At 45.0% G+C, this 23,814-nt stretch overlaps 1 protein-coding gene across 2 annotated transcripts in view; it reads left to right on the forward strand.

Moving 5' to 3' along the window:
• The window catches only part of LOC131591975 (transitional endoplasmic reticulum ATPase), a 71,681-nt gene that overhangs the window by 34,496 nt on the left and 13,371 nt on the right, over nucleotides 1-23,814 (forward strand). For both annotated transcript variants that reach the window (XM_058863142.1, XM_058863143.1), the window contains 9 exons: nucleotides 7,141-7,283; nucleotides 8,800-8,930; nucleotides 10,622-10,753; nucleotides 11,188-11,290; nucleotides 13,382-13,515; nucleotides 13,780-13,915; nucleotides 14,899-15,011; nucleotides 15,576-15,740; nucleotides 15,851-15,973. In XM_058863142.1, the coding sequence (XP_058719125.1) occupies nucleotides 7,141-7,283; nucleotides 8,800-8,930; nucleotides 10,622-10,753; nucleotides 11,188-11,290; nucleotides 13,382-13,515; nucleotides 13,780-13,915; nucleotides 14,899-15,011; nucleotides 15,576-15,740; nucleotides 15,851-15,973 (1,180 nt within the window). The remainder of the gene's footprint in view (nucleotides 1-7,140; nucleotides 7,284-8,799; nucleotides 8,931-10,621; nucleotides 10,754-11,187; nucleotides 11,291-13,381; nucleotides 13,516-13,779; nucleotides 13,916-14,898; nucleotides 15,012-15,575; nucleotides 15,741-15,850; nucleotides 15,974-23,814) is intronic.

The following is a 23,814-nucleotide window of genomic DNA, read 5'->3' on the forward strand; positions in this document are numbered from 1 at the left end:
TGATAAGGAGAGGATCCTTCAATGCCATGTCCCATTGAAAAATGAGCGCGTGTAAGCGCGGGGCCTTACCCAGGATAACCAGTTGGAAGGGCAGGCTGGGCTCATAGTGGTGGGCTTGCCGCGAAGACAGGGCCTCCTGGACCTTGGTGATGGATTCCTGGGCCTCCGGCGTGAGGGAGCGTGGTGAATCAAGGGCCTCGTTGCCGCGGAGCAGGTTGAAGAGGGGCGCAAGGACTTCCGTTGTTACCCCAAGCAGAGGGTGTATCCAGTTGATAGACCCGCAGAGCTGACACAAGTCCCGCAGGGTCTTGGGGTCGTCTCTGATGGTCAGCTGCTGGGGCACGATGGTTCGCTCACGGATCCGGAGTCCTAGGTAGGTCCAAGGGCAGGTGTGCTGGATCTTGTCTTCACGTATCTCAAATCCAGCATCCTCAATTGTCTGGGTAGTTTTTTGTAAAGTCCGGTGCAGATAGTCCTTGTCAGCAGCACAGACCAGGATGTCATCCATGTAATGGAGGATGAGGGCATCTGGGAACAGGGTCCTCACAGGTGACCGAATGTGGGCCACGTACCATTGGCAGATGGTAGGAGAATTTTTCATCCCTTGGGGAAGGACGAGCCAATGGTATCTTTTTAAAGGTGCTTGTCTGTTTGGAGAGGGAACCGAGAATGCAAATCTGGGGGCGTCCCGAGGATGGAGGGGTATGTTGGAAAAACAGTCCTTTATGTCAGTGACAGCCAGCTTCCAATCCCAGGGGATCATTGAAGGGGAGGGCATGCCAGGCTGAAGGGATCCCATGTCTTCAATGACATCGTTGATCTTCCGGAGGTCATGAAGGAGTCTCCACCTGTCCTTGCCTGGTTTGCGTAGGACAAAGACAGGGGAATTCCAAGGGCTATTGGACTCAGTGATGTGGCCCTTGGCAAGCTGCTCTTCCACGAGGGCTTCCAGTGCGCGCAGTTTGGTCTCAGGGGCCACTGATCAACCCAGACTGGATGGTGCTGTTTCCAGGTGAGTTGAGGGATGGTAGGCATGGCTCACTTCTCAGTGACCCCCACTAAAAATCCCTGCTGGGAATCCGCAGAGAAGCCCCCCATTTGGACAGGACATCCCATCCCCAGAGGGTGATTGGTGCTCTCGCCACAAATGGCCTGATAGTTGCCATTTTTCCCTCAGGTCCTTCGATGACAATATTCCGTTTGCTCCTCATGGAAGCTGTCATCCCTCCAATTCCTGAAATCATGCTTGCCCACAGGTTGTAATTCCCAATTGTCTGGCCACTCAGAGCGGGTGATGATGGTAACATCTGCTCCAGTGTCTAGCATTCCTGGGCGCTGAATCCTTTCTCCATAACAAAACAGGCTGCAGTCCACGATGGGTTTGCTGGAGCCCACAACCTGAGTCCACATAGTGCTGGGGTTGAGGGGAACCTGATCTGGACAGTCACTAGGAAGTAAAAAGGCCTGTGCCACGGGAGTCTGTTCCTTTAAATAATAAGGAGGGTCTATGCAGGTCAGGGAGATGGAAATTTCATCTCCAGGGTATATAGTCTGAGCTTCAGGAACAGTATGAATTTGCCCTGGAGAGTTGGTAGGTGTTACCACTGAAGATGAATAGATCACATGGACATAGGTCGAGGTGTGGTGAAAGGAAGAGCAGAGTTTATTTTTCTTCCCAGGATTCATGGGCCTCCCACCACGGCCAGAGATTAGATGGCCAGGACAACACCCTCCCACTGCACTGGCCACGAGAAATGCTCATCACAAGACGTGCAACAGAAAGAATGCACACATATCTATGTTTACAATTACTGTCCTGGAAAAGTCCTTAAAAAACCATGTCAGCAAGCTCAAAAGCTGAGTTTTCAGAGTGACAGGTAGGATTCCCAAGTATTAAGATGTTGGAGGGACCGCCTGGTGGTCCACGTTTCCCTGTGGGGATTTTGTAAATACAGTCACCCTTCATATGTAAAGAGAGTCTAGTTACCAGTTGATGCCGGGTTCCCATCTGAAGCATTCCACCTGCTGGGCTTGATATCGGGGTCCCTGTGGAGGCAGGATGGTGGGTTTGGCAGGAGGGGTGGAGCGGTGTGGCATTTGATTTGATGTCGAAGCACGGGGCTGTTCTGCGCTCTGTTTGAAGTTTTCCGAATGCCAGTTCTGTCTCGGTAACCGTTGGTGGGCAGGTGGTTGTATGGAATGTCTCTCCGGACAGTCTTTGAAAAAATGTCCAGGCTCGCCACAATTAAAACAACGACTTGTATTGGGGTCTGCAGTATAAGCTCCAGATATCCCTTCTGCCATCCCCTTAGCCACTGCAAGTGCCACTGTATTCTCACTTGAGGCAGAGGAGTGTTTGGAGCAGGCTTCAACCATCTGATCTATGGTTGGTTCGGGGTCCAGTGGGAGGGCTTGCAAAACTGCTTTGCACTCCTGATTAGCATTGGCCATTGCTATTTTTACTAATAATTCCTTTTGCACCTGAGGGCTCTCTATCTGCTTTTCAATGGCCACTTTTAACTTATCAATATACTTAATAAAAGACTCAGTTGCCCCTTGCTTAATATTGGTGAAGCACTGCGTTAGCACTTTATCATCAGGGGTGGTAAAAAGAGATATCTTAGCAGCATTAGCTATATCTTGTAAAGCTGCTTCAGACAGATCCCGGGCCTGATCTCGGGGCTTTTGGAAATCTCCTTCTCCTGCTAATTGCTTGTCGTGGTTTTAAACTAGTAACAAAAATTACTTATTTTTTTGTTGTGAGATATGGATTAAAATAAGAGCAAAACAGGCTTAAAACTTAAAAGGAATAAAGACAGTTTATTAACAAACTACAAGAATAAGAAATACCAGAATAAACTTTCAGAAAACCCTTTTACTTCTTACTACTCGATTATTTCTTTGTACACATAACAACATAGAGACAAAAAATTTTAGAATCTTGGTGGTCAAAAACAGTCTCAATTTCTAGAGTCTTTTCATCAGTCCCTGTAGAGAAACAGAAGTCTCTTTCTGCCAATCTATAGAGTTTCTAGAGTCCACTCCTCCCATCCCACACTACTCTGAGGTGTGCATGGGTCAAATGAATCCAAGGATGTTATTTTAAGGATAAGTTATTCAAAGGTAGAAATCTTCTTCATTTGTTTCTGTGAGCCTTCCTGGAAAACAGCCATCTCCTTGGCTCCTTTAAGGCTTTAAAATCTTAACTTCACTCGTAAGTTCCAGCAACTCACAGTATCACAACCACTTTCTTTTTCTCTGAAGTCCACACTTTGAATATTCTATTCCTCCCATACTCTAGTCATGAATTAAAGGAGTCTTTTAAACTATTGTCCATCTCCATAGCTGTAACAGAAAGATATTTCAGCAGCAAGCACTTCTTTCTCTCTCTTTCTTATTTAAACTTAATTCTTTTCTTCACTGTTTTTGATAGTTTATGATGTCTTATATGTTGATTGTCTCTCTTTCTTTGTCCTTTCTAAGAAAAAGGAGTAATCTGTTTGTTTATCTAGGTAGTAAAAGAATCAAAAGTTTTAAGAAAGCTGCAAAAGTTCATAGTGTCAGGTTTCAGTCCAGCCGCAGACCTTGAAAACTGAACTAAGCTGCCAGGCTCTGCTTCCTTCTCCTCCCCCCCCCCGCCCTTCCCTGCGGCCTTGTTCCGGCCTGGGAGGGGGGGGGGGAAAGCCAAGACAGAGCTTGTTACCTCTCAAAAGCTGGAAACCAAAGAGCCCGAGAGAGCTCTGAGTGTACTTTTTAAGGAGGTGTTTACAAGTTGAATTCACTTTTTAATGGTCAGATCTGCTGTCAATTCTTGGAAATGACTGATAATTGGTCAGGAGGAAAAACTCCCATCAGCCACCAGTAGCTTCAACTTCCCCTCTTTTTACTCTGTCTTAAAGGTGAAGCTACCCCATGACATTGCTCTAAAGTAAAATTAGGTCTGTTAGCATCTTTAGCATAAACATCTGCCAATTGCTTTAAATGTTTTTTCCACTGCCTCTCCCATAACATGTACTCTGCTGGGGAGAGAAGGCAGTTCATAATATTCTTGATGTCATGCGGGACCATGACATGGGCAGAAAAGGAGGCTTCCAGCAAGTGTTTAAAAAAATGTGAACCCCTGCCATGTTCCTCGGCAGCTTTACGAAGTTCCTGCAGTTCCCTATAGTGGAGGGATTCCCATGCGGCAACTTGTGCCCCTGCCTCGTCTCTCCTCATTATTACCGGAAAGGCAAGTATTTTCCGGGACAGAGCTGAGTTCCCCGCTCGTGTGGCTTCCCTCTGCACCTCAGCCCAGGGGTCTTCATACTCAGAATCTGAATAAGAAGATTCACTGCTCTCATCTCCTAGTGGAGATAGGGGGCAGTTGGTGGCAGCGTGGGGCCGGCTCGGGTGCCTAGAGTTGGCCCTTTTGTGGCCGGGTGGGGAAGGCGAGATGGCCCTGCTCCGGCCGGAGCCGTCCCGACCTCCGGGGCACTGGGACCCTGGAGCGGGCGCACCGCCGGGGGCGGGGCCCCGGCACGAAGGGGCAGGACCAGGGTCTGCGATGGGGAGGGGTTTCCCGATGGATGGGGTGGGGCCTGACGTGGTTACACCCAGCGATGCAATGGGGGGGGAGGAGGAACAGGACGTGGCAGGAAGAGAAGGGGTAGAGGCGGGAAAGTGGCCATTTTGGGCATCGAGGGCGGGAAAACCGGGGTGGGAGTGGGACAAAATGGCGGGGCTGGCCACACTGCCGGTGCCATCTGTGCTAATGCTAGGAACTGGGGGGGACACAACCGGGTGTGAGGGCATGAGAGAGAGGTTAGAGGAAAGACCCAGAGCGGCATGGCCATTGCCGCCCTGGTAAGGGTAGAGAGACGGTGGGGAGGTGTCAGGGAGACGGCAGCAGCCCTATGCCTGGGGGCAACGTCCACCCGCCGACTGGCTCTCAGATAGGGAAGAGGGTTTGGGGACACTTGGAGAGGTTGACGGGGTTGGGGGGTTCAACTGGGGACCCAAAACTCCCTCTTCTTTTTTTCCCTCTTTTTCCAATGAGAAAATAATATTTTGAAACACAGGAAAAAACTTTGCAACAGAAAAATCCCCTTTAGCTTGAACTGTATATAACTTTCTTCCCACATTATCCCAAAAAATTCCTGATTTAGCAGAATCTGAATTAATCTTAAAATGTTTAAAAACCCAATGAATAAATCTCTTTAAATCCCCTTTAGAAAACTGAAAATTTCCCGCTTTTAGGGTGCTTACAACTTGGATATAAAAGTCCCTCTCAGGTGGGGTCAGCCTCGATCCAGAGGACTGGTTCCCCATCCTTTTTCACTCCCCACCCAGCAGTAAAACAGCAAAGAAAAAGAAAAAAGCCCAAAAAATCCCTTCACGGGATTGACTTACAATTTCTCTTCGGCAGATGCAGGCGGGCAAAAAAAAAACTGCTGGGTGGGTGGTCACCTGGTGGCCGGTCCTCAGGGGCTTTTCCTTGCCCCAGATGGTCAGCAAGGGTCCCGGTCGCAGCCTCTTGGATCGCCTCTTGCTACAACGCAAGCAAGCTTCCTCGAGGGGCGGCGGCTCGAGCGGCGGCGCGCCTCACAGCTAGAACTGCAGGCGGACGCTTCTTCAGGGCTCTTTTGAATGCCCCGTGATCGGGCGCCAGTTGCCGCGGCGACGGAAAGGCCGGAGCGCCGCGACTTCTCTAGAGAAGCAGCCCTGAAAAGGGCTGGGCCGAAGCGCATGTGTGCGGCTTCGGGCAGGCGAGTGATTCCAGGTCAGCTCAGCGGCGGTAGGCAGGTGACACGGGAAGCAGGGACGAGAAAGCTGGTCCAGCGTTCCGCTAAAGCACAAACCTTTATTCAGGCAGAGCTTTGGCGAAGGGAGCCAGCAACAGCTAATCTCCCGAACAGGGGAAAACCCGGGATATTTATAGGGGAGGAGAGGGGCGGGGGGGAGCCCGAGATACCTGTATCGGGGTGGGACAGCAGGGGGGAACACCAATGGGGCACAACAGTTTAACATAACTAACTCAAAGATCCCTGCGAGCGATACATTGTGTCTCTCTTACCTGTCTGCGACAGTCCATGACACAGTTGGTTTCTGGGATGCAACTGAACGTTACCAAGTCATATCAAGCTTCTTGTTCATCAACACCCCAAAGTCCTTCTCAGCAGGGCTGCTGTCAATCCATACTCCACCCAGCCTGTACTTGTGTTTGGGCTTGCCCTGACCCAGGTGCAGGAGCATGTGTTGAAAGAAAAGTTAGCTCAGGATTCTTACAGGTCTTGAGGATGCATTAGTAACTTGTGAATGTATCTTGGGGACAGCAAAGGGGAGCTACAGAAGAGCGGAGCAGGGAAGATAGTATGAAACCCCCCAGCAGTTTTGGATAGGGCTGAGAGGAGTGAAGGAAAGCATGTGTTGTGAAGACTCAGTGGCTGGTCCGGAGGTCTGTCTGACCCCTGGCACTGCCACTGACTGTCCCAGGTAAGGGTCCCGCAAGGAACAGTTGTCCAGGGGGTCTCAGCAGTTTCCAGCCAGGGTAACCCCTGCGAGTGTTCTGAGGCTTCAAGTGAACAGCTCTTTTAGAAGTGATTTCAGCTCTTGTAGTAATCAGCTCAGCTCCACTCATGGGTTACCCCAGCCAATGCGTAGACGAGAGACGGGAGGCCGTGTAGCATTCCGCGGAGTCCTTTATTGGCAGGCTTCAGTGAAGGGGGCCAGTGACAGTTGCATCCACTGAACTGGGCAAAAGATCGGGTTTTTATAGGGAAGAGGAGAATTGGGAAAGGGACCAATGATCTAAGACTGGGGTAAAATGACCAATAGTTTACAAGGAGATAACATGGGATCCCAAAGCAGGAAGGGGTTCACAGCTTAGTCACCATGACTAAGAAGTTTTGTCTTATCTTAGGGGACAGATCTCCAAGGAGGAAGCCTTTTGGAAGACTGCCCTTCCTCCACAAAGACTAGCTCTTTGATGAACATGATTTTTGCCTTGTCAGCATTCTTATGCATGTGGGAAGTCTCACCAGGGCTTTGGAGGGTCCTTTCTGGCATTTATACTGGCTTGAAAAGGGACATCACCGCCTTTCCCAAACTTGGGTTTAAGTCCAGTATGATATGGTTAACTGGAATTTTCTTCTGTTGCAGCATCCAGCCTTGTCCAGATGTGAAATATGGCAAACGTATCCATGTGTTACCAATTGATGACACAGTAGAAGGGATCACAGGGAATCTGTTTGAGGTCTATCTCAAGCCGTATTTCCTGGAAGCTTACAGACCCATCAGGAAAGGTAATAGCACCTGTTATTGAAGTCATGATGGCAGTGAATGTGAGCTAGTCCTGATACCAAATAAAAAGAATTTCTGGAAGCTTGCACAGATCTCTATGGAGCATTAGCCTGAAACCGTAGAGTAAGATTTTGCTGTTGTGGATTTAATTTTTTCCTAAACTTCAGAAGAAAGAGTGATATCTCTTGCTGGATGGTAGAGCAGCTTGATAGTTCTCTGTTATGGTTTAATCACAGCTAGCAACTAAGTACCATGCAGCTGCTCGCTCACACCTCCGCCCTCCTTCCCAGTGGAGAGGAGGATTGGAAAAAAATAAAATTCATGGGTTGAGATAAAAACAGTTTAATAATATTAATTATAATAATACTTACAATAATTGGAGAGAGAGGGAGGGAGGGAGGAATAAAACCCAAGAGATACAAGTGATGCACAGTACAATTGCTCACCACCCACTGACTGATGCCCAGCCCATCCTTGAGCTGCAATATGTGGCTCCTGGCCAATTCACCCCAGTTTATATTCTGGGCATGACATTCTATGGTGTGGAATATCCCTTTGGCCAGTTCAGATCAACTGTCACAGCTATGCTCCCTCCTGGTTTCTTTTGTGCAGCTCCTCACTGGCAGAGCATGAGACACTGAAATGCCCTTGTCTCAGGGTAAACACTGCTCAGCAACAGCCAAAACATCAATGTTTTATCAGCATTATTCTCATACTGAATCTAAAACACAGCATTTTACCAGCTATTGAGAAGAAAATTGACTCCTATCCCAGACAACACCAGGATATTCTCCTGTGTTTTTTTGCTACGTGGGATGAGAGGACATCAGAAAAGGCTTAGGTAGAACTCAGTTTAATGAGATTTTTCTCCTGAGTTCCTCCCACTTGATGGGATTGGGGAGTTGCCCACGTATTAATCAATGGGTTAGATATACTAGCTGGCACCCTGACTAAATGCACTTTTTCCAAAGTAATTTAATTAATAACTGGGAAAGTGCATAAAAAACAAATATACATTTAGAGTTGTGCTAGTAGCTCTTCTGCTGGAACAAGTAGGTCCTAATACAATATATACACAGGTTGATTTTATCCAGCTTCTGCAGTCCAGTTTACCTAGGATTCATAGTGCAGTATCATATATTATTCTGTTTCTGGAGACAACCAGTCTAGTTATAATAACTTCAAAATTAATTTAGATTAAGTCAAGGCTTTTTGCTATTTTTAGAAATGTTAAATTGAAACTGGATGGAAGAGAAACATGATTCCTTGCCTTTGTGTTTTGTATTTAGGCAGAATATTTTTTATTGTTTGCTGGTTTTGTTTGCTGATTGTTTCTCCATGAAATTTGATGGTGCTCAAGTGGTCACAGTACATGCAGCTCTTGAATTTAAAATGCAGAGCAGTGTTAAAAATGCTGGCAGTGTATACGTGTGTAACCCACTTCCTTGTCCTCTGGGGCTGCTGGTAGTACAAGGGTTGACATTTTGCAGCAGGCTACTGAAATGTGGAGTTTTATAGGTGACATCTTTTTGGTGCGTGGAGGGATGCGTGCAGTGGAGTTCAAAGTGGTGGAGACAGATCCAAGCCCATACTGCATAGTGGCTCCGGACACAGTGATCCATTGTGAGGGAGAGCCCATCAAAAGAGAGGTGAGCAGAATCCTGATGTGCAGTTCTACTGAATCCCCTCTGTCTGAAATCTGTTTTAGTGACACTCCTTAAGAGCATCAGTGTTTGCAGTTCCTGTTTTGGCATTTTGTGTATCGAATGTAATGATTAAAACCTCTGGTTTCAGGAGATGAACTGCTGCTGATGATAGAGAAATGTGCTTCCAGTATCCTTCTTCATATGTGGAGATAGCATCAGTGCATAGGTTTACTGATGAGATGCCATACTTTGGCAGCAGCTCTTTCGCATCTGCTTCCATATATCTCATGCTGGACTTAGATTCATCTTTTAATTCCAAAGTTCCCTTGATATATAGCAGAGAAACTTACAATGTTGCTAAATTTCATGCCATGTGAAAAGAAAGCAATTGGTACTTTTTTCAGTGAGCAATTTGAAATCTAAATTATGGATTTTTTTTTTCTTTTTTCCTCCCAGTCCCTTAAGGCATCTAGCCTTGAGTGACCCAAGCTTGAGGCAGCCTGAGTGGATTGTCTGTCAGGTCTTGGTGACCTTACTGTTACAGAATAGGAAATCTCAGAAATGGGCTAAGGTGGTTGCATGCTTCATAAAGTAAGTGCCTTTTTACTGCCTGCAGATCAGGGTGAGTCTTAGTTTGTAGTTAGTTCTGCCTTTTGAAAAATTCACCTCTATTTGACACTTGTGAAGCTGTGTCTGGGCACTATATGAGTCCAGTTTGGGTTCTTCAGGACGCAACAGAGACAAATAGGAGTAAGTTCAGCCAAGGCCACCAAAATTGATGAGGGAGCTGGAGGTTAGAATGAATGAGGAACAGCTGGGAGTGGGTTGATGCAGCACGGAGAAGGGAAGGCAAAGGATCAGGGATACTGGCAACTGCCTGATGGGAAGGTGTGGATAATCAGGCTCTCCCAAGAGCTGCACCTAGGGACAGGACTAGAAGCAATAAGACAAGCTGGATCAAGGAAAATTCCCAATGGAAAAAGGTTTCTCCAAACCCCGGAACAAGGCCTGGAGAGGGCAGGAACTTCCAGACCTGGAGACCTTCAGCACTTGATAGGGCTAGACCCTGAGCAACCTGCTTGAAGTGTAGCAGTTCCAGTTTGTGAGACTCAGACTGAGCCCCTCTGAGATTCCAGGCTGTGTTATTTTATTTTAGCATGGCCTAATGTTACAGATAACTAAGGCCAGTAGAAATTTGGACAGCCAGATGAATGGATGCTGTAGAACTATACTGAAAGAGTTGGTTACAGGTGGTCTTATCTGCACATCTGGATTGTAACATTTTCTGTTGAGTCAATCCCAAGAGAAAACACTATGTTGGAGAACTGTATGGTAGCTAGGGTATGTCAGGTAGTTAGAAATGCCACTTAGAGTTTAAGGAATAAATATATTTTATACTGGGCTTCATTGTCTTTATCTTTGCTAGCCAAATCAGAGGGTCACACAACTTGTTTTGCACTAGTCTATAGGGGCCCTGGCAGCAGAGGCTGTCATTCCTTCAGTGAGGAATTTCCCTCTGCATATCTGGGAAGAGAGAGCTAAGAAACAATTGTAGAAGACACCAGGAAGACTTGAAAATGAGTCTCAACACATCAAAGAAATGGCAATGAGCAAAAACCTGGGTTCTGTAGACCAGGATGGATTGTTGAGCTAGTGTTTTAACTCGGATGTTTAATGTATTTCCTCCTGGGTAGGATGAAGAGGAATCACTGAATGAAGTGGGCTATGATGACATTGGTGGCTGCCGGAAGCAGCTGGCTCAAATCAAAGAGATGGTGGAACTTCCTCTCCGACACCCTGCTCTCTTCAAGGCCATAGGGGTGAAGGTATGTCCCCATGTGCACCAGGTGGATGAGTGGGCTTGCCCTTGAAGATGTCTTGATATCAGAGGTTCATGAGGTATTGGGAGGGGAATAAGTAATTTAGGGTTTGAGGGGGGGGTGTTGGTTTGCTTATGTTTGGGGTTTTTTAAATGCTGGTATTAGGAAAGTATTTCCTTACATGTTTTGGACACAGATTAAAGTACTGACAACTTGCAAAGCAGAGGGATGCTTTGAATCAGCACTGCCAGTTACTGGCAAGGTTTTTGTTGTGTGTTGTGTGAAGTAGTAAGAGTGTTGATAGCAATGCTGACATGGCAGCTGTTGCATGAGATTGCATCACAATTTCAGACTGGCTTTATCAAATGCTTACAGATTTGATGTGAATCTACTTAGGCATTCAGATATTCACCACTTAAATCCCTTGCCTTTGTCCTCAGCCTCCACGTGGGATCCTGCTGTATGGTCCTCCTGGCACTGGTAAAACACTGATTGCCCGAGCAGTGGCCAATGAAACGGGGGCTTTCTTCTTCCTGATCAATGGTAAGTTTTGTGGCTGCTTTGGCCCCAGATCTGCTGTGTGCTCATTTGACCATCTTATGGTAAGGAATGATGTTAATAGGGCTTGTAGAGCCACACTGTCTCCCTGACATCCTTCCTTACCTCTTTGAAGTGTGCATCTGGGGACACTTGGAAGCCATTTGTGTGGAAGTGTCTGTAGTGGCACTTCCCTTAAGCTTGATTATTTTGTAGCTGGCTTGTTGGAAAGACAGCTTTGCAATACAGGGACCTGGAGTCTGTCTGGCTTAGTGTTCATATATGTTGGTGAGGGCAGAGCTGGGAGTGGTGAGATTATTCTATGAATATGGGTGCAGGATGATTGTTTCTGTTGCTGCCAGTATGTTCCATTCAGAAAATAAGCTGATTTGCTGTGGATTTGTTTTTCTCTCAAGTAAAGCACAAGACATGTTCTGTTTCATATAACATTAATTGTGAGGAACTATCCTGCAAACTATGAGTACCTTTGGACTTAGCTACAAGTGACAGAACCTCCTATTGATCACTCTTCACCTGTAGCAGAGGTGGATACTGGTTTATGTCCTGTAAGGATCAGACTGTGACTTTTCCTCTGTGCTTTTCCGTGCCATTTTACATTCAGTGTTGGAATAACTGAACATTTGTACTTAGAGTGATGCTTTTCTTCTCTGATTTCAATCACTTAGACCCATGAAGGTGAAAGCAAAGAAGTATATAGCACAGTATAGCAGTGAGTAGCAGTAGGGAAGTGACTTAATTTATATCTCAAGATATCAGATATAAATGGACTGTTTTTAACCATATGTTGTCCTTGTCATATACTTTCTAAGTATGTGGAAGGTGTTGCTGCATACTAATGAGCCGGACATTTCTTTAGACACTTGTATTTCTATTGCATAATAAAAATAACATTGTCAGAGTTAGTGATGCATTCTCTGTGTGTTAGTCCCAAGCATGGAGCTGCAGTGTTGTAGATGAAGCTGGTATGAATTGGCGAGTTACTTGTAACAAAACATTCTTAGTACTTGCTCATACCAGTGTCACTGCAGTTGGCCTGCTTCAGTCAGCTGGCAGCCTTGCACTTCCAAAGGTCAGCTTTCTTTTTCTTGGATCCTTTAGAAGCATACTTTTTCTTCATTACCACTCCCTTCAGCATGATGGAAAATCTGTAAAAACAGAATAAATCTGTGAGCCTGCACTACTGTTCAGCAATTGTAGGAGATCTCAGAAGAATGCTGCCCTTCCTTCTGGGATTAATGTGCTTACACATTTTTATTATTTATTCTTTGAGAGGAGATGGGGTTTGGGATGTTGTTTTTTTTCATGATGGCTTGTTGTTGTTTTTGGTTGGTTGGTTAGTTGGTGTGTGAGTCAATACAGACAGGCAGCCAGGGCAACCACAAACCCATGGCTAAAACACAGAGTAAATTTATTTCCATTACCTCACTAACTGAGGGATCCCTGAAGCAATACCTGGACAGGGGCACATAAGCAGAGACATGGGCACTGTTAGTTCATTCCAGGGGATCACTGGCTACTGTTCACACAGGCTTATCAAGGGTTATTTCCAGCTGCAAGGTCACTTGAGCACTCACCAGTGTTTTACTTTTTAGCCCATTCCTCCCAACAGTTGTGTTTTTTTTGAACTCATTTATAAAATCTTACAGAGGTAAATGTATAACTATGTAATGCATGCTATAGACAGCTTTGGTATCTTACATCTTTTTCTTTCCCTACCCTGATAATTTGTCACCATATAATTTGACTGCTTTCCTCGTGAGCATTAACTGTGTGTGATGGCACATTACAGAGAAGTTCACCAAGTGCGAAATAGGGTAAGGGAAGAGGCAGCTAATGGTAGCTCATTGGCTAGTGTTGCATTCTGTTAGAGTAAACTGAAAACGCTGAAATGATGATAGTAAGTAATTCTGCATGCTGGTCTTGCCTGTTCAGATGCAAATTTAATGAACTTGGTTGATAGTATTTGCTTTGGCTTGAAATATAGATACATGTGAACCTTGTACTAAAAAAAATTCAGCTGCATGTTTTTGGGGCTAGCTGCCTCTCTTCTGGGTGCCACAGTTGCTATTTTTTTAGGTCCTGAGATCATGAGCAAACTGGCTGGTGAGTCTGAGAGCAACCTGAGGAAAGCCTTTGAAGAAGCAGAGAAGAATGCTCCTGCCATCATCTTCATTGATGAACTGGATGCCATTGCTCCTAAAAGAGAGAAGGTAAAGAAAGCCTTTAGAAGGTAAAGAAGTACATCCTTTTTGGTAGCAGCTGGCATGAATCTCTTCATTTGACTACAGGGTAAAGCAGTATTTAACTTAATGCTTGAAAGCAGTTGGATGTCAGAATTTGGGTATCAGAAGAATCTGATGTAGTTCACAATGTTCCTTAACAGCTGTTGTCTGTTGTATCTGCCTGCTTTGGTGCAGTACTAGCTCCTGTGCTGTGTTTTAGAGCTTTTGGTCTAATTATTACTTTCTCCACAGACACACGGAGAGGTGGAACGTCGCATTGTGTCTCAGCTGCTGACTCTTATGGATGGACTGAAACAGAGAGCACATGTGATTGTTATGGCAGCCACCAACAGACCTAACAGCATTGACCCAGCTCTCAGGCGATTTGGTAACCATGATTGCCATCTCTTTTTTTGTGTATCAGATACTTTGTTATGGACTATGCTTCAGAGGCCTAGGAAAGACTGAGTAGAAATTAATATTAAACATCTTATGTGTTATATAAGCTTCTCTCAAGCTACTTGTTGAAATTAATTTCTAGATTTCAGCCTTTAGTATATTTTGTGCTTTATTAGATTAGAACTTGTAGAAATAATGGAATACTTAGAGGGTAGCACATTTTTTCACTGCATCAATTACGTGAGGCTATTTCAGGACTAAATGCTTAAGGGGTTGTTTGTGCCTCAGGTTGCAGGAGGCTCTGAATTGTCCCATTTATCTGCTATCAATGAGAAATCTGGCAGTTTCTGAGATTCAGGTTTTCAAAACTTTGCAGTGTAAATGAATGTCTGTTGTATGACCAGTTGGTAAAGTCAAATTTGCAGGAAAAATGGCCTCTTAAATGTCTAGTGAGGTATTTGAATGTACAGCTATAGCTAGAAGAAAATTTTAGATGTACATGCCCGAGTTAATATTGCAGTAATATATGAGTTTCTAGCCTCCCCAGATATTGGGGCAGTTCATGTTTGTTACCACTTGGCTACCTCTGTGAAAGTTCTGAAAATTTTAATCTCTCAATATTTGTGGACACAAAGGTAGGAATAAATAAAACTATCCCATGGTGTGTTGGTTAGGATAGCATATTTTCCTATAAATGAGGCTTGGAAAAAAACAGAAGTCCTCTGTGTTTATATAATCCTGAACTCTACTTAATGCAGTAGTCTCAGTTTCCCTAAATGGCTATAAGCCTTTCTGCCTTCTCTGATCTGACTCTGCTACTGTGCTGATTGATGCTGCAGAGAAACACAAAGTTCTGGCATTTTCTGAAATTGTTTGTGGCTTGTCATCATGGTCCTGTGTCAGAGGAAGGCAGAAACTGCAGCTCCCTTAGTTTGCAGAATCAGCAACTCAATGTGTGCTTGTACTCCCTAGGTCGTTTTGACAGAGAGGTGGATATTGGTATCCCAGATGCCACCGGGCGCCTGGAGATCCTGCAGATTCACACAAAAAATATGAAACTGGCTGATGATGTGGATCTGGAACAGGTGAGTAGTATGCTATTAGGAAAGCTTGTCTCTGCTCATTTAGGACAGCATGAATCTGGGCAAATATGTGATCTCTGGACTTTCTTCTAACTAGATTACCAGTGACCAAAAATTCTTACTTGCTAGTTAAGAATGCTGTGGCTAAGTGAAACAAATGTGTATCAGTCCAGTCTGGAAGTGCCTTGCCACTGTCCTGTGTTTGTTTGCTGTGGCATTCTCTTTAAAAATAAAGCAAGCCTGAAACAGCACTCACAGAGCTGGCTGAACATTGTGGTAATACTGGATGGATCTAATCTCTGTCCTGAATGAAGAACTGCAGTCCTCAGGGTTATCTTTCTGCACACTATCTATTCCAGTTGCAACTTTGTTCTCAAGTAGGATGTGGAACAGCAGTGTCTTTGGCTGCTAAATGTGATAGCACTTATCTTGAATTTGCAGCAAAGCACTAATGTTTCTGTCCTTCAGAGTTTTGTTGCACTTCTGAATGAGGGACCAGAGCATGCATTGCCCTTGCAGAATGCTTGCTTGTATTCCTGAGAGTCCTAGTCAATGCTCTGCTTTCAGGTGGCAAACGAGACCCATGGCCATGTTGGTGCTGACTTGGCTGCTCTTTGCTCAGAAGCTGCTCTTCAGGCTATCAGAAAGAAGATGGATCTCATAGACCTAGAAGATGAAACCATCGATGCTGAAGTGATGAACTCGCTGGCTGTGACCATGGATGACTTCAGGGTAATGCAGGAGTGCCCTTCTTTCTTTTGTGTTCAATGTCTAATTGCTTATCCGAAGCAACTGAACATAAAATGTTAGAATTGATATAATGATGTTTCTTCTAACGACAGTGGGCTCTGAGCCAGAGCAACCCTTCTGCTCTTAGGGAGACTGTGGTGGAGGTGCCACAAGTTACCTGGGAAGATATTGGTGGTCTAGAAGATGTAAAGAGAGAACTCCAGGAACTTGTACAGGTAAGGGTTTCCAACAGATTTTTGCCTAGTCAGCTTGAAAAATAATAGTTGTCATGGTTTAGGAATGGTATTCCCCAACTTAGTGTTCCCACTGCAACACTCCAAACCACATGTTGCTTGCTCAGTCCCCCCTCCCCTGTGGCAGGATGGAGAGGAGAACTGGAGGCACAAAAGGTAAAGATCACGGGTTGAGATAAGAACAATTTACTGGAAACAACAATGAGGTAAGAAAACGGACAGTATTAATAACAGTGTACAGAACAGGTGAATAATTCACACGTGAGTGCTCACCATACAGAACATGACATTATTCCCGACTGCTCGCTTCACGCTACCCGACCAAAAGGAACCCACTCCTGCCCCCTGCATGATGTGAGGTGGTACCCTGTCCTGGCCAGAACCAGGACAATAATAAAATTCAGAACCTCTGCACATTCCTGTTTGGGCTGTGACTCGGGTAAATGCAAACTTCATATGGTATTTTCATGTAATGGACTGAAAATATCATGTTGTTCCATCTTAGGGAACCTGGGGAGAGGGAGATTGTGGGAAGAAGCAGCATCAGGCTTTCCTGAGCTGAGTCTACAGTGACATCTTGGGTGGGTGTTGTGCTACATGCAGGAACAGTAGCAGTTCTGCTACTCTTAAGTGGAGACTAGCAATAGCACTGCTGCCAAGAATCCTGTTATGTGATTGCTTTAATATGCTAGAAAGTAGATGAAGATTCTCATGCATAGAGCCTCTGAAGTTTGACTTTGTAGCAGTGTTTGCATAGATAGAGGTGAGAAGTAATTGTGAAGCCTTCTATGAAGAGAAGCTGGAACAAAGTCATGAACAGTCTGTGGAATTGGGGTGGTTTGGGTTTGAGACATCCCTGCTTTTTCAGTTGCACTGTAGAAACAGCCTGTCTGTGAATAAAAGAATCTACTTTTCAGTCTAACTTCTGGCATTAAAATCATCACCTATCTCTGATCGTGTTGGAAGGATAAATGCTCACATCAGACATCTTGACCGTCTTTGGAGGGCAGAGAAAATAGGTTAGATAATGAGCTAGCTGTTCTCATTTGCTTTTGCAGGGCAGACTGAAGTTGGGGTTAAATGTGCTGGAAAACTACCTGAACTGGTACTTAGTTCATAGGCTTTACAATTTAGCTGTGATGCTTTTCAAACCAGTGCCCATTTGAAAACACCAGTGGCACTGAGCAGGCAGACTCTTGTGTTTAGCCCACCAGAAATCAAAATTATTTGGGTTGGAAAGGACCTTAAAGATCATTCCAAACCTCCCAGCCATGGTGTAGTGGGTTGACCCTGGCTGAATGCCAGGCACCCACCAAAGCTGCTCTCTCACTCCCCTCTGCAGCCAGCCAGAGGAGTGAAAATTTAACAAAGAGTTCATGAGTTAAGGACTGGGAGAGATCATTCATCAAATACCATTGTGGGCAAAATAGGCTCTAATTAGACTATGAATTGAATTTATTACTAACAAAATCAGAGCAGGACAATGAGAAGTAAAATGAACCCTTAAAAAAACACCTTCTCCCCACCCCTCCCTTCTTTCCAGCTCTACCTCCTACCCCAGCAGTGCAAGGAGACAAAGCCCTCCTCAAACTGCTACAGCGTGAATCACTCTTCCGTGGGGTGCAGTCCTCCAAGGGCAGGCTGTTCCAGCAAGGTTGTCTCTCTCCATGGGCCTCCCATGAGGTCACAGCCTCCTCTCAGGCATCCATCTGCTCTGGCATGGGTGTCCTCCATGGGCTGCAGGTGGATCTCTGCATCCCCATTGATCTCCACAGGCTGCAGGAGGACAGCCTGCTTCACTATGGTCTTCACCCATGGGATGTAGAGGAATCTCAGCTCTGGTGCCTGGAGCTCCTCCTCCCCATCCTTCTCCACTGACCTTGATGTCTCCATAGTTTTTCTTCTCATATTCTCACCCCACTCTTCTCTGTCTGCAATTACATCTGCGCAATAACCTTTCTTCCTAGATATGTTATCACGGAGGCATTACCACCATTTCTAATTGGGCCAGCCTTGACCAGCAGTGCATCCGTCTTTGGAGCTGCCAGGGATTGGCTCTGCCAAACATGGAGGAAGCCTCTAGAAGCTTCTCACAGAAGCCACCCCTGTAGCCCCTCTGCTACCAAAACCAGGCCATGCAAACCCAATACACATGGACAGGGACACCTTCCACTAGACCAGGTTGCTCAGAGCCTCATCCTGCCTGGCCTTGGATACTTCCATGGATGAAACATCCACAACTGCTCTGGGCAACCTATGCCAGTGCCTCACCACCTTCACAATAAATAATTTTTTCCCAATATCCAATCTAAATCTACCCTCATTCAGTTTGAAGCCATTCCCCCATGTCTTATCACTACATGTACTTGTAAAAAGTCCCCTCTCTGGCTTTCTTGTAGGCACCCTTTAGGTACAGGAAGGCTATTTTAAGATCGCCCTAGAGCCTTTTCTAGGCTGAACAGCCCCAGCTCTCTCAGCCTGTCTTCATAGGAGAGGTGCTCCAGCCCTCTGATCAGCTCCCTGCTGGGCTTGCATCAGCAGGTCTACATCCTTATTTTGAGTGTCCTAGAACTGGATGCAGTACTCCAGGTGGGGTCTCACAAGAGCAGAGCAGGGGGGCAGAGTCACAGAACAGTTGAAGTTAGAAGAGACTGTAGTCGATCATCTAGTCCAACCTCCCTGCTCAAGCAGAGTTATCCCAGAGCACATGGCACAGAATTGCATTCAGACAGTCTTGAATATCTCCAGTGAGGGAGACTCTATAACCTCTGGGCAATCTGTTCCAGTGCTCAGTCACCTGCACAGGAAAGAAGTTCTTTCTCATGTTCAGGTGGAACTTCCTGTGCATCAGTTTCTGCTCATTGCCTCTCATCCTATTGCTTGGCACCACTGAGAAGAACCTGATCTGTCCTCTTGATCCTCTCTTCAGATATAGATACACATTGATGAGGTCCCCTCTCAGTTGTCTCTTCTTAAGGCTGAACAGGCCCAGCTCCTTCAGCCTTCCCTCATAAGAGAGATGCTCCAGTCCCTTAATCATCTTTGGCACCCTCCACTGGACCCACTCCAGGAGCTCCATGTCTCTCTTGTACTGAGGAGCCCAGAATGGGACACAGCACTCCAGATGCAGCCACACCAGGCCTGAGTAGAAGGGCAGGACCACCTCCCTTGACCTGCTGGCAATGCTCTTCTTAATGCACCCCAGGATCCCATTTGCCTTCTTGGCTACAAGGGCACTGCTGGTTCATGGACAGTTTGTTGTCCACCAGGACCCCCAGGTCCTTCTGCAGAGCTGCTTTCCAGCAGGTCACCCCCAGCCTGTACCAGGGCCTAAGGTTATTCTTCCCCAGGTGCAGGTCCCTGCATTTACCTTTGTTGAATTTCAGACAGTTCTTCTCTGCCCATCTCTCCAACCTGTCGAGGTCCTTCTGAATGCCTGCACAACACTCAGGTATTGGCCACTCCTCCCAGCTTTGTGTTGTCAGCAAACTTGCTAAGGAGACATCTACCCCTTCATCCAAGTTATTGGTGAACAAGGTAATCAGTACTGGGCCCAGTATTGAACCTTGGGGGATACCACTAGTGACAGGCCTCCAACTAGACCCTGTGCCACTGATTACGACCCTCTGGGATCTGCCATTCAGCCAGTTCTCAATGCACTTGTCTGTCCATTCATCCAGTCCACACTTTCTGAGTTCGCCTATGAGGATGTGAGAGTGCCAAAAGCCTTGCTGAAGTCGAGGTAGACAATATCCACTGCTCTTCCCTCATCCATCCATGTAGTTGTTTCATTGTAGAAGGCAATCAGGTTGGTCAAGCCATGATTTCCTTTTAGTAAATGCATGCTGACTACTCCTGATCACCTTGTCATCCATGTGGATAGAGATGGCCTCCAGTATGAGGAATCACCTTTCCAGGGATTGAGGTGAGGCTGACTGGCTGGTAGCTCCCTGGATCATCTTGCTTGCCTTTTGTGAAGACTGGAGTGACATTTGCTTTCTTCCAGTCCTCAGGCACCTCTCCTGATCACCACCTTTCAAAGATGATTGTGAGCAGCCTCACTCTGGTGTCCATCAGCTCTTTTAGCACTCGTGGATGAATCCCATCACAGCCCATGGACTTGTGGATGTCAAGTTTGTTTAGGTGTTCTCTGACCCAATCCTCCTTGACCAGGGGAAGGTCTTCCTTCCAACATTCCTTTACCCTGGTCTCCTGGGTCAGAGACCCCTGAGGGCTGGTCTTTTTGGTGAAGACTGATGCAAAGAAGGCGTTCAGTAATTTTGCCTTCTCGGCATCCTCTGTCACCATGGTCCCCTCTCCATTTACTAATGGTCCCACATTATCCTTAGTTTTCTTTTTGTTACTGATGTATTGGAAGAAGCCCTTCTTTTCGTCCTTGACATCCTTGGCCAGATTTAATTCCAGATGGGCCTTGGCCTTCCTTGTCTCATTTCTACTTACTCTGACAACCTCTATATTCAGTCCAAGTGGCCTGACCCTGCTTCCATCTGCTGTGTGTTTCTTGCTTTTGCTTGGGTCCCCTTTGCCTGATTTCTTGCTCATTGGGATGTACCATTCTTGAGCCGGGAGGAAGTGGTGCTTGAATATTGACCAAGTCTCTTGGACTCCTTCCCTGCAGGACTTGTTCCCATGGGATTCTTCCAAGAAGACTCCTGAAGAGGCTAAAGTTAGCTCTTCTGGAGTCCATGCTTACAATCTTACTTGCTGCTCTGCTTCCTCCTCGCATGACACTGAACTCATCAATCTCATGGTCACTACAGCCAAGGCTGCCCCAAACCTTTATATCTACAAAAAGGCCTTCCCTGTTTGTTAGTATGAGGTCAAGCAACACATCATTCTGTTACCAAAAATTTGGTAAAATAAAAAACTCAACACAAATGTATCATTAAGAGGCAGGCATTCTTTATTCAGCCAGATGCACGAGGGGATAGCTCCTCCAAAATATTGTACAAGTTGAGTACAGGAAAGGCCCTGTTTATATACTGTGTTTTACATACATATTCATTGATTGTCCCAGAATAAGCATACATATGGTAATAATTTTCCCGAAATCATTAACATATTTTCCTTCCCCTTTACACGTGTTCTTTTTTCCTGGGGGGGTCTCTTTGGTGGTCTCTAGTGATTTGGGACCCCAATGTAGCACCTGACCTGGTTGAGTTAGTGGGGCATTGGGACTGGTGAACTTCCAGTTCTCCTTCTTACACAATGGGCATTGTGCAGTTCATAGGTCAGTGGGTTTTGGAGAACAAGCATTGTGTTTGCTCATCAGATGTAGACAATTTTTCATCTGGTAATGTTTCCCCCTTTGATGTCGCTCTATTTGGAACGGCGAAAAGAACGACACAGACTTTCTTGTGGAGTCGAACTGGAGAAGTTTCTCCTCGGTTTATTACTTCAGGTCTTTTTTATAGATCGATAAGTGGAAAGTACAGAAAAGAAAACTCTTATTGGTTAGTAAATTAACACATCACCATCATTGGTCAGTGGGGTTCACCACCCCTCGACTTTCTCTTGCAAGAAAACAAGAAACTGACAAACAGCACCTGCAAGGCTGCTCTCTATCTCTGGGGATTGTTTTAATTTCTCCTTATGAATTCCCAGGCTACTTTCCCAGGCAAGACTGAGAAAGCTATGTAGCCTGCAATTTCCACAGGTACCGTGCTCCCTGCTTCACAGGTAGCATCTATACTTTGAGGCTTGTGAAGCTTGTCTTTTCAAGCTTTCATAAACCTCACTTTGATTTTTAATAACATCATAGAAGTTTCTTGCAGTGTATTAGCAATTATGCTTTTTTATGCAGCTTAAAGCAAACATCATAATCACAATTATTGCTATGATCACAATTATGCTTTGCAAAATTGAGGCCAACCAACTACTCAGAGAAAATCCAAATCCTTTAAATATTTTATTTAACCAGTTACTTTCTAATTTTGTCCTTAATTTTCTGCTAGATGCAGCAACTGATTTTATCCTCTCTATCTGATCATCCAATTTAGCAGTCACATTCAAAATGTGCACACAACAAATATTGTTGTTTAAATTTAAGTATCCACATACTCCATGTTCATGTAGTAGTAATAGATCTAAAGCCAATCTGTTTTACAAGGTCATTTTAGTCGTGCCTTGCAATTGGTCATTTATTTTGGCAAACCCCAATTGAGTTGTATTTGCTAAAGCTTCCGTTTGCAAAGTCAAATTGTGTATAGCTAGTCTGTTCCTAAAGGTAAATGTTTGACGAGTAAAGATGGATTTTTATATTCAATCCCACTATAGTTTTCGTATCCTTCTCACGTGTTCCCACATTTTTGTCAAATTGCTGACTAAAGTTCCCCATGGAACTGGATTTTCTGCAGAGGTTGGTATTGGTAAACAAGCTGTTATAGAAATTATGTTCTATAATCTGACTTTAGGACCATATTCCCCTTCCAATAATTTAAGATCATAGCTTCCATTATTATTATAAATATGCAGTTATTTATCAGCTTCATCTAGGTCTAATAAATAGTATGCCCCTAGAAAATCATATTCTATACCTTAAAACTGTAGGATTTCTATGAAAAACCTCCAAGGTATTAGTCAGTCTTGTTTCTGCTGTGTTTAATGTGTGATTGCTGGTTTTACCTGCATGTAATGAAGTCAGGGTTCAATTCCTTTTATCTTCAGTGCAGTGTAGGTTACCCGGAGGACTTGATATGGTCCCTTCTACTTCTCCTGGATTGCTCCAAAATTCCAGGTTCTGATGCACACTGTATCTCCTGGTCAGAAAGGATGTACAGGCAAGTCTAGCCACAATAATGTGTTGACAATGTTGTGCCTTTTAAGACTTAAGAGTTAGTTCCAGTTCTATTAAATATTAATTTCAGCAAAATTTTTGAGACTTCCCTTGCCTTGTTGGTGCAACATGGGAAAGCCTCTGGCCATCCAGAAGAAGTATCTACCAATACCAAAATGTACCAGTCCCTATTCTGCCTAGGCAGTTCTGCAAATTCAGTTTTTCCAATCACCTAGTGAATTCTCATGTTTCACTAGCCCTGGAGGCAGCCTTCTTCCATCCTTGGGATTATTTTGCAAAACAAATCACATATTTTTCAACAACTGATCTATTAATTTCTGTCATCTTTGTGCTTACTATGTTCCTTGATAAACTAGTTACCATATTCTCTATTTCCTAATGTGTTTCCTGATGTTTTAGTTCTGTTATCTTATACATTAATTGTGGAGGTACAATTACCTGCCCACATGAGGTTACCAATTACCTGCTGGGATTTCCCATAGCTTCTAATGATGGGGCTGCCTGTCCTGATTACTGTAATTTGTTTTTTGTTCCCAGACATTCAACTTTTTACTAGGTGTTAGTGCAAGGATACCTTTTTCAGCAACCTCTTTAGTTGTTTAGTCAGCTAGTCGATTCCCTGTATTAACTGGGGAGTTTCCAAACTGATGGACTTTACAAGGGCCACTTCTGAGTTTTGCACACTCTGTAGTAGTTGAATAATTTTTTTTTTGTACTTAATAAGAGGCTTCTGTGCCCATAACAATCCCCTTTCCTTCCATATGGTTTCATGGGTGTGTATTATTCCAAAAACATTTTAAATCAGCCCATCTGTTTACTCTTTCAGTGGTTTCTAACACTTGTAATTACTTTTGCTTTTTGTGCTGATGTGTTAAAAGGTAAAGCCTGGGCTTCTATTGTCTGGGTTGAGGTTCCCACTGCATACCCAGCCTGTTTTCCATTTCGTACCATGCTGCTTCCATCAGTGTATAGGTGCAGTTCCTGGTCCTGGATGGGATTGCTCTTG

This window comes from Poecile atricapillus, chromosome W, assembly GCF_030490865.1.
Source record: "Poecile atricapillus isolate bPoeAtr1 chromosome W, bPoeAtr1.hap1, whole genome shotgun sequence".
NCBI classification, from domain to species: domain Eukaryota; kingdom Metazoa; phylum Chordata; class Aves; order Passeriformes; family Paridae; genus Poecile; species Poecile atricapillus.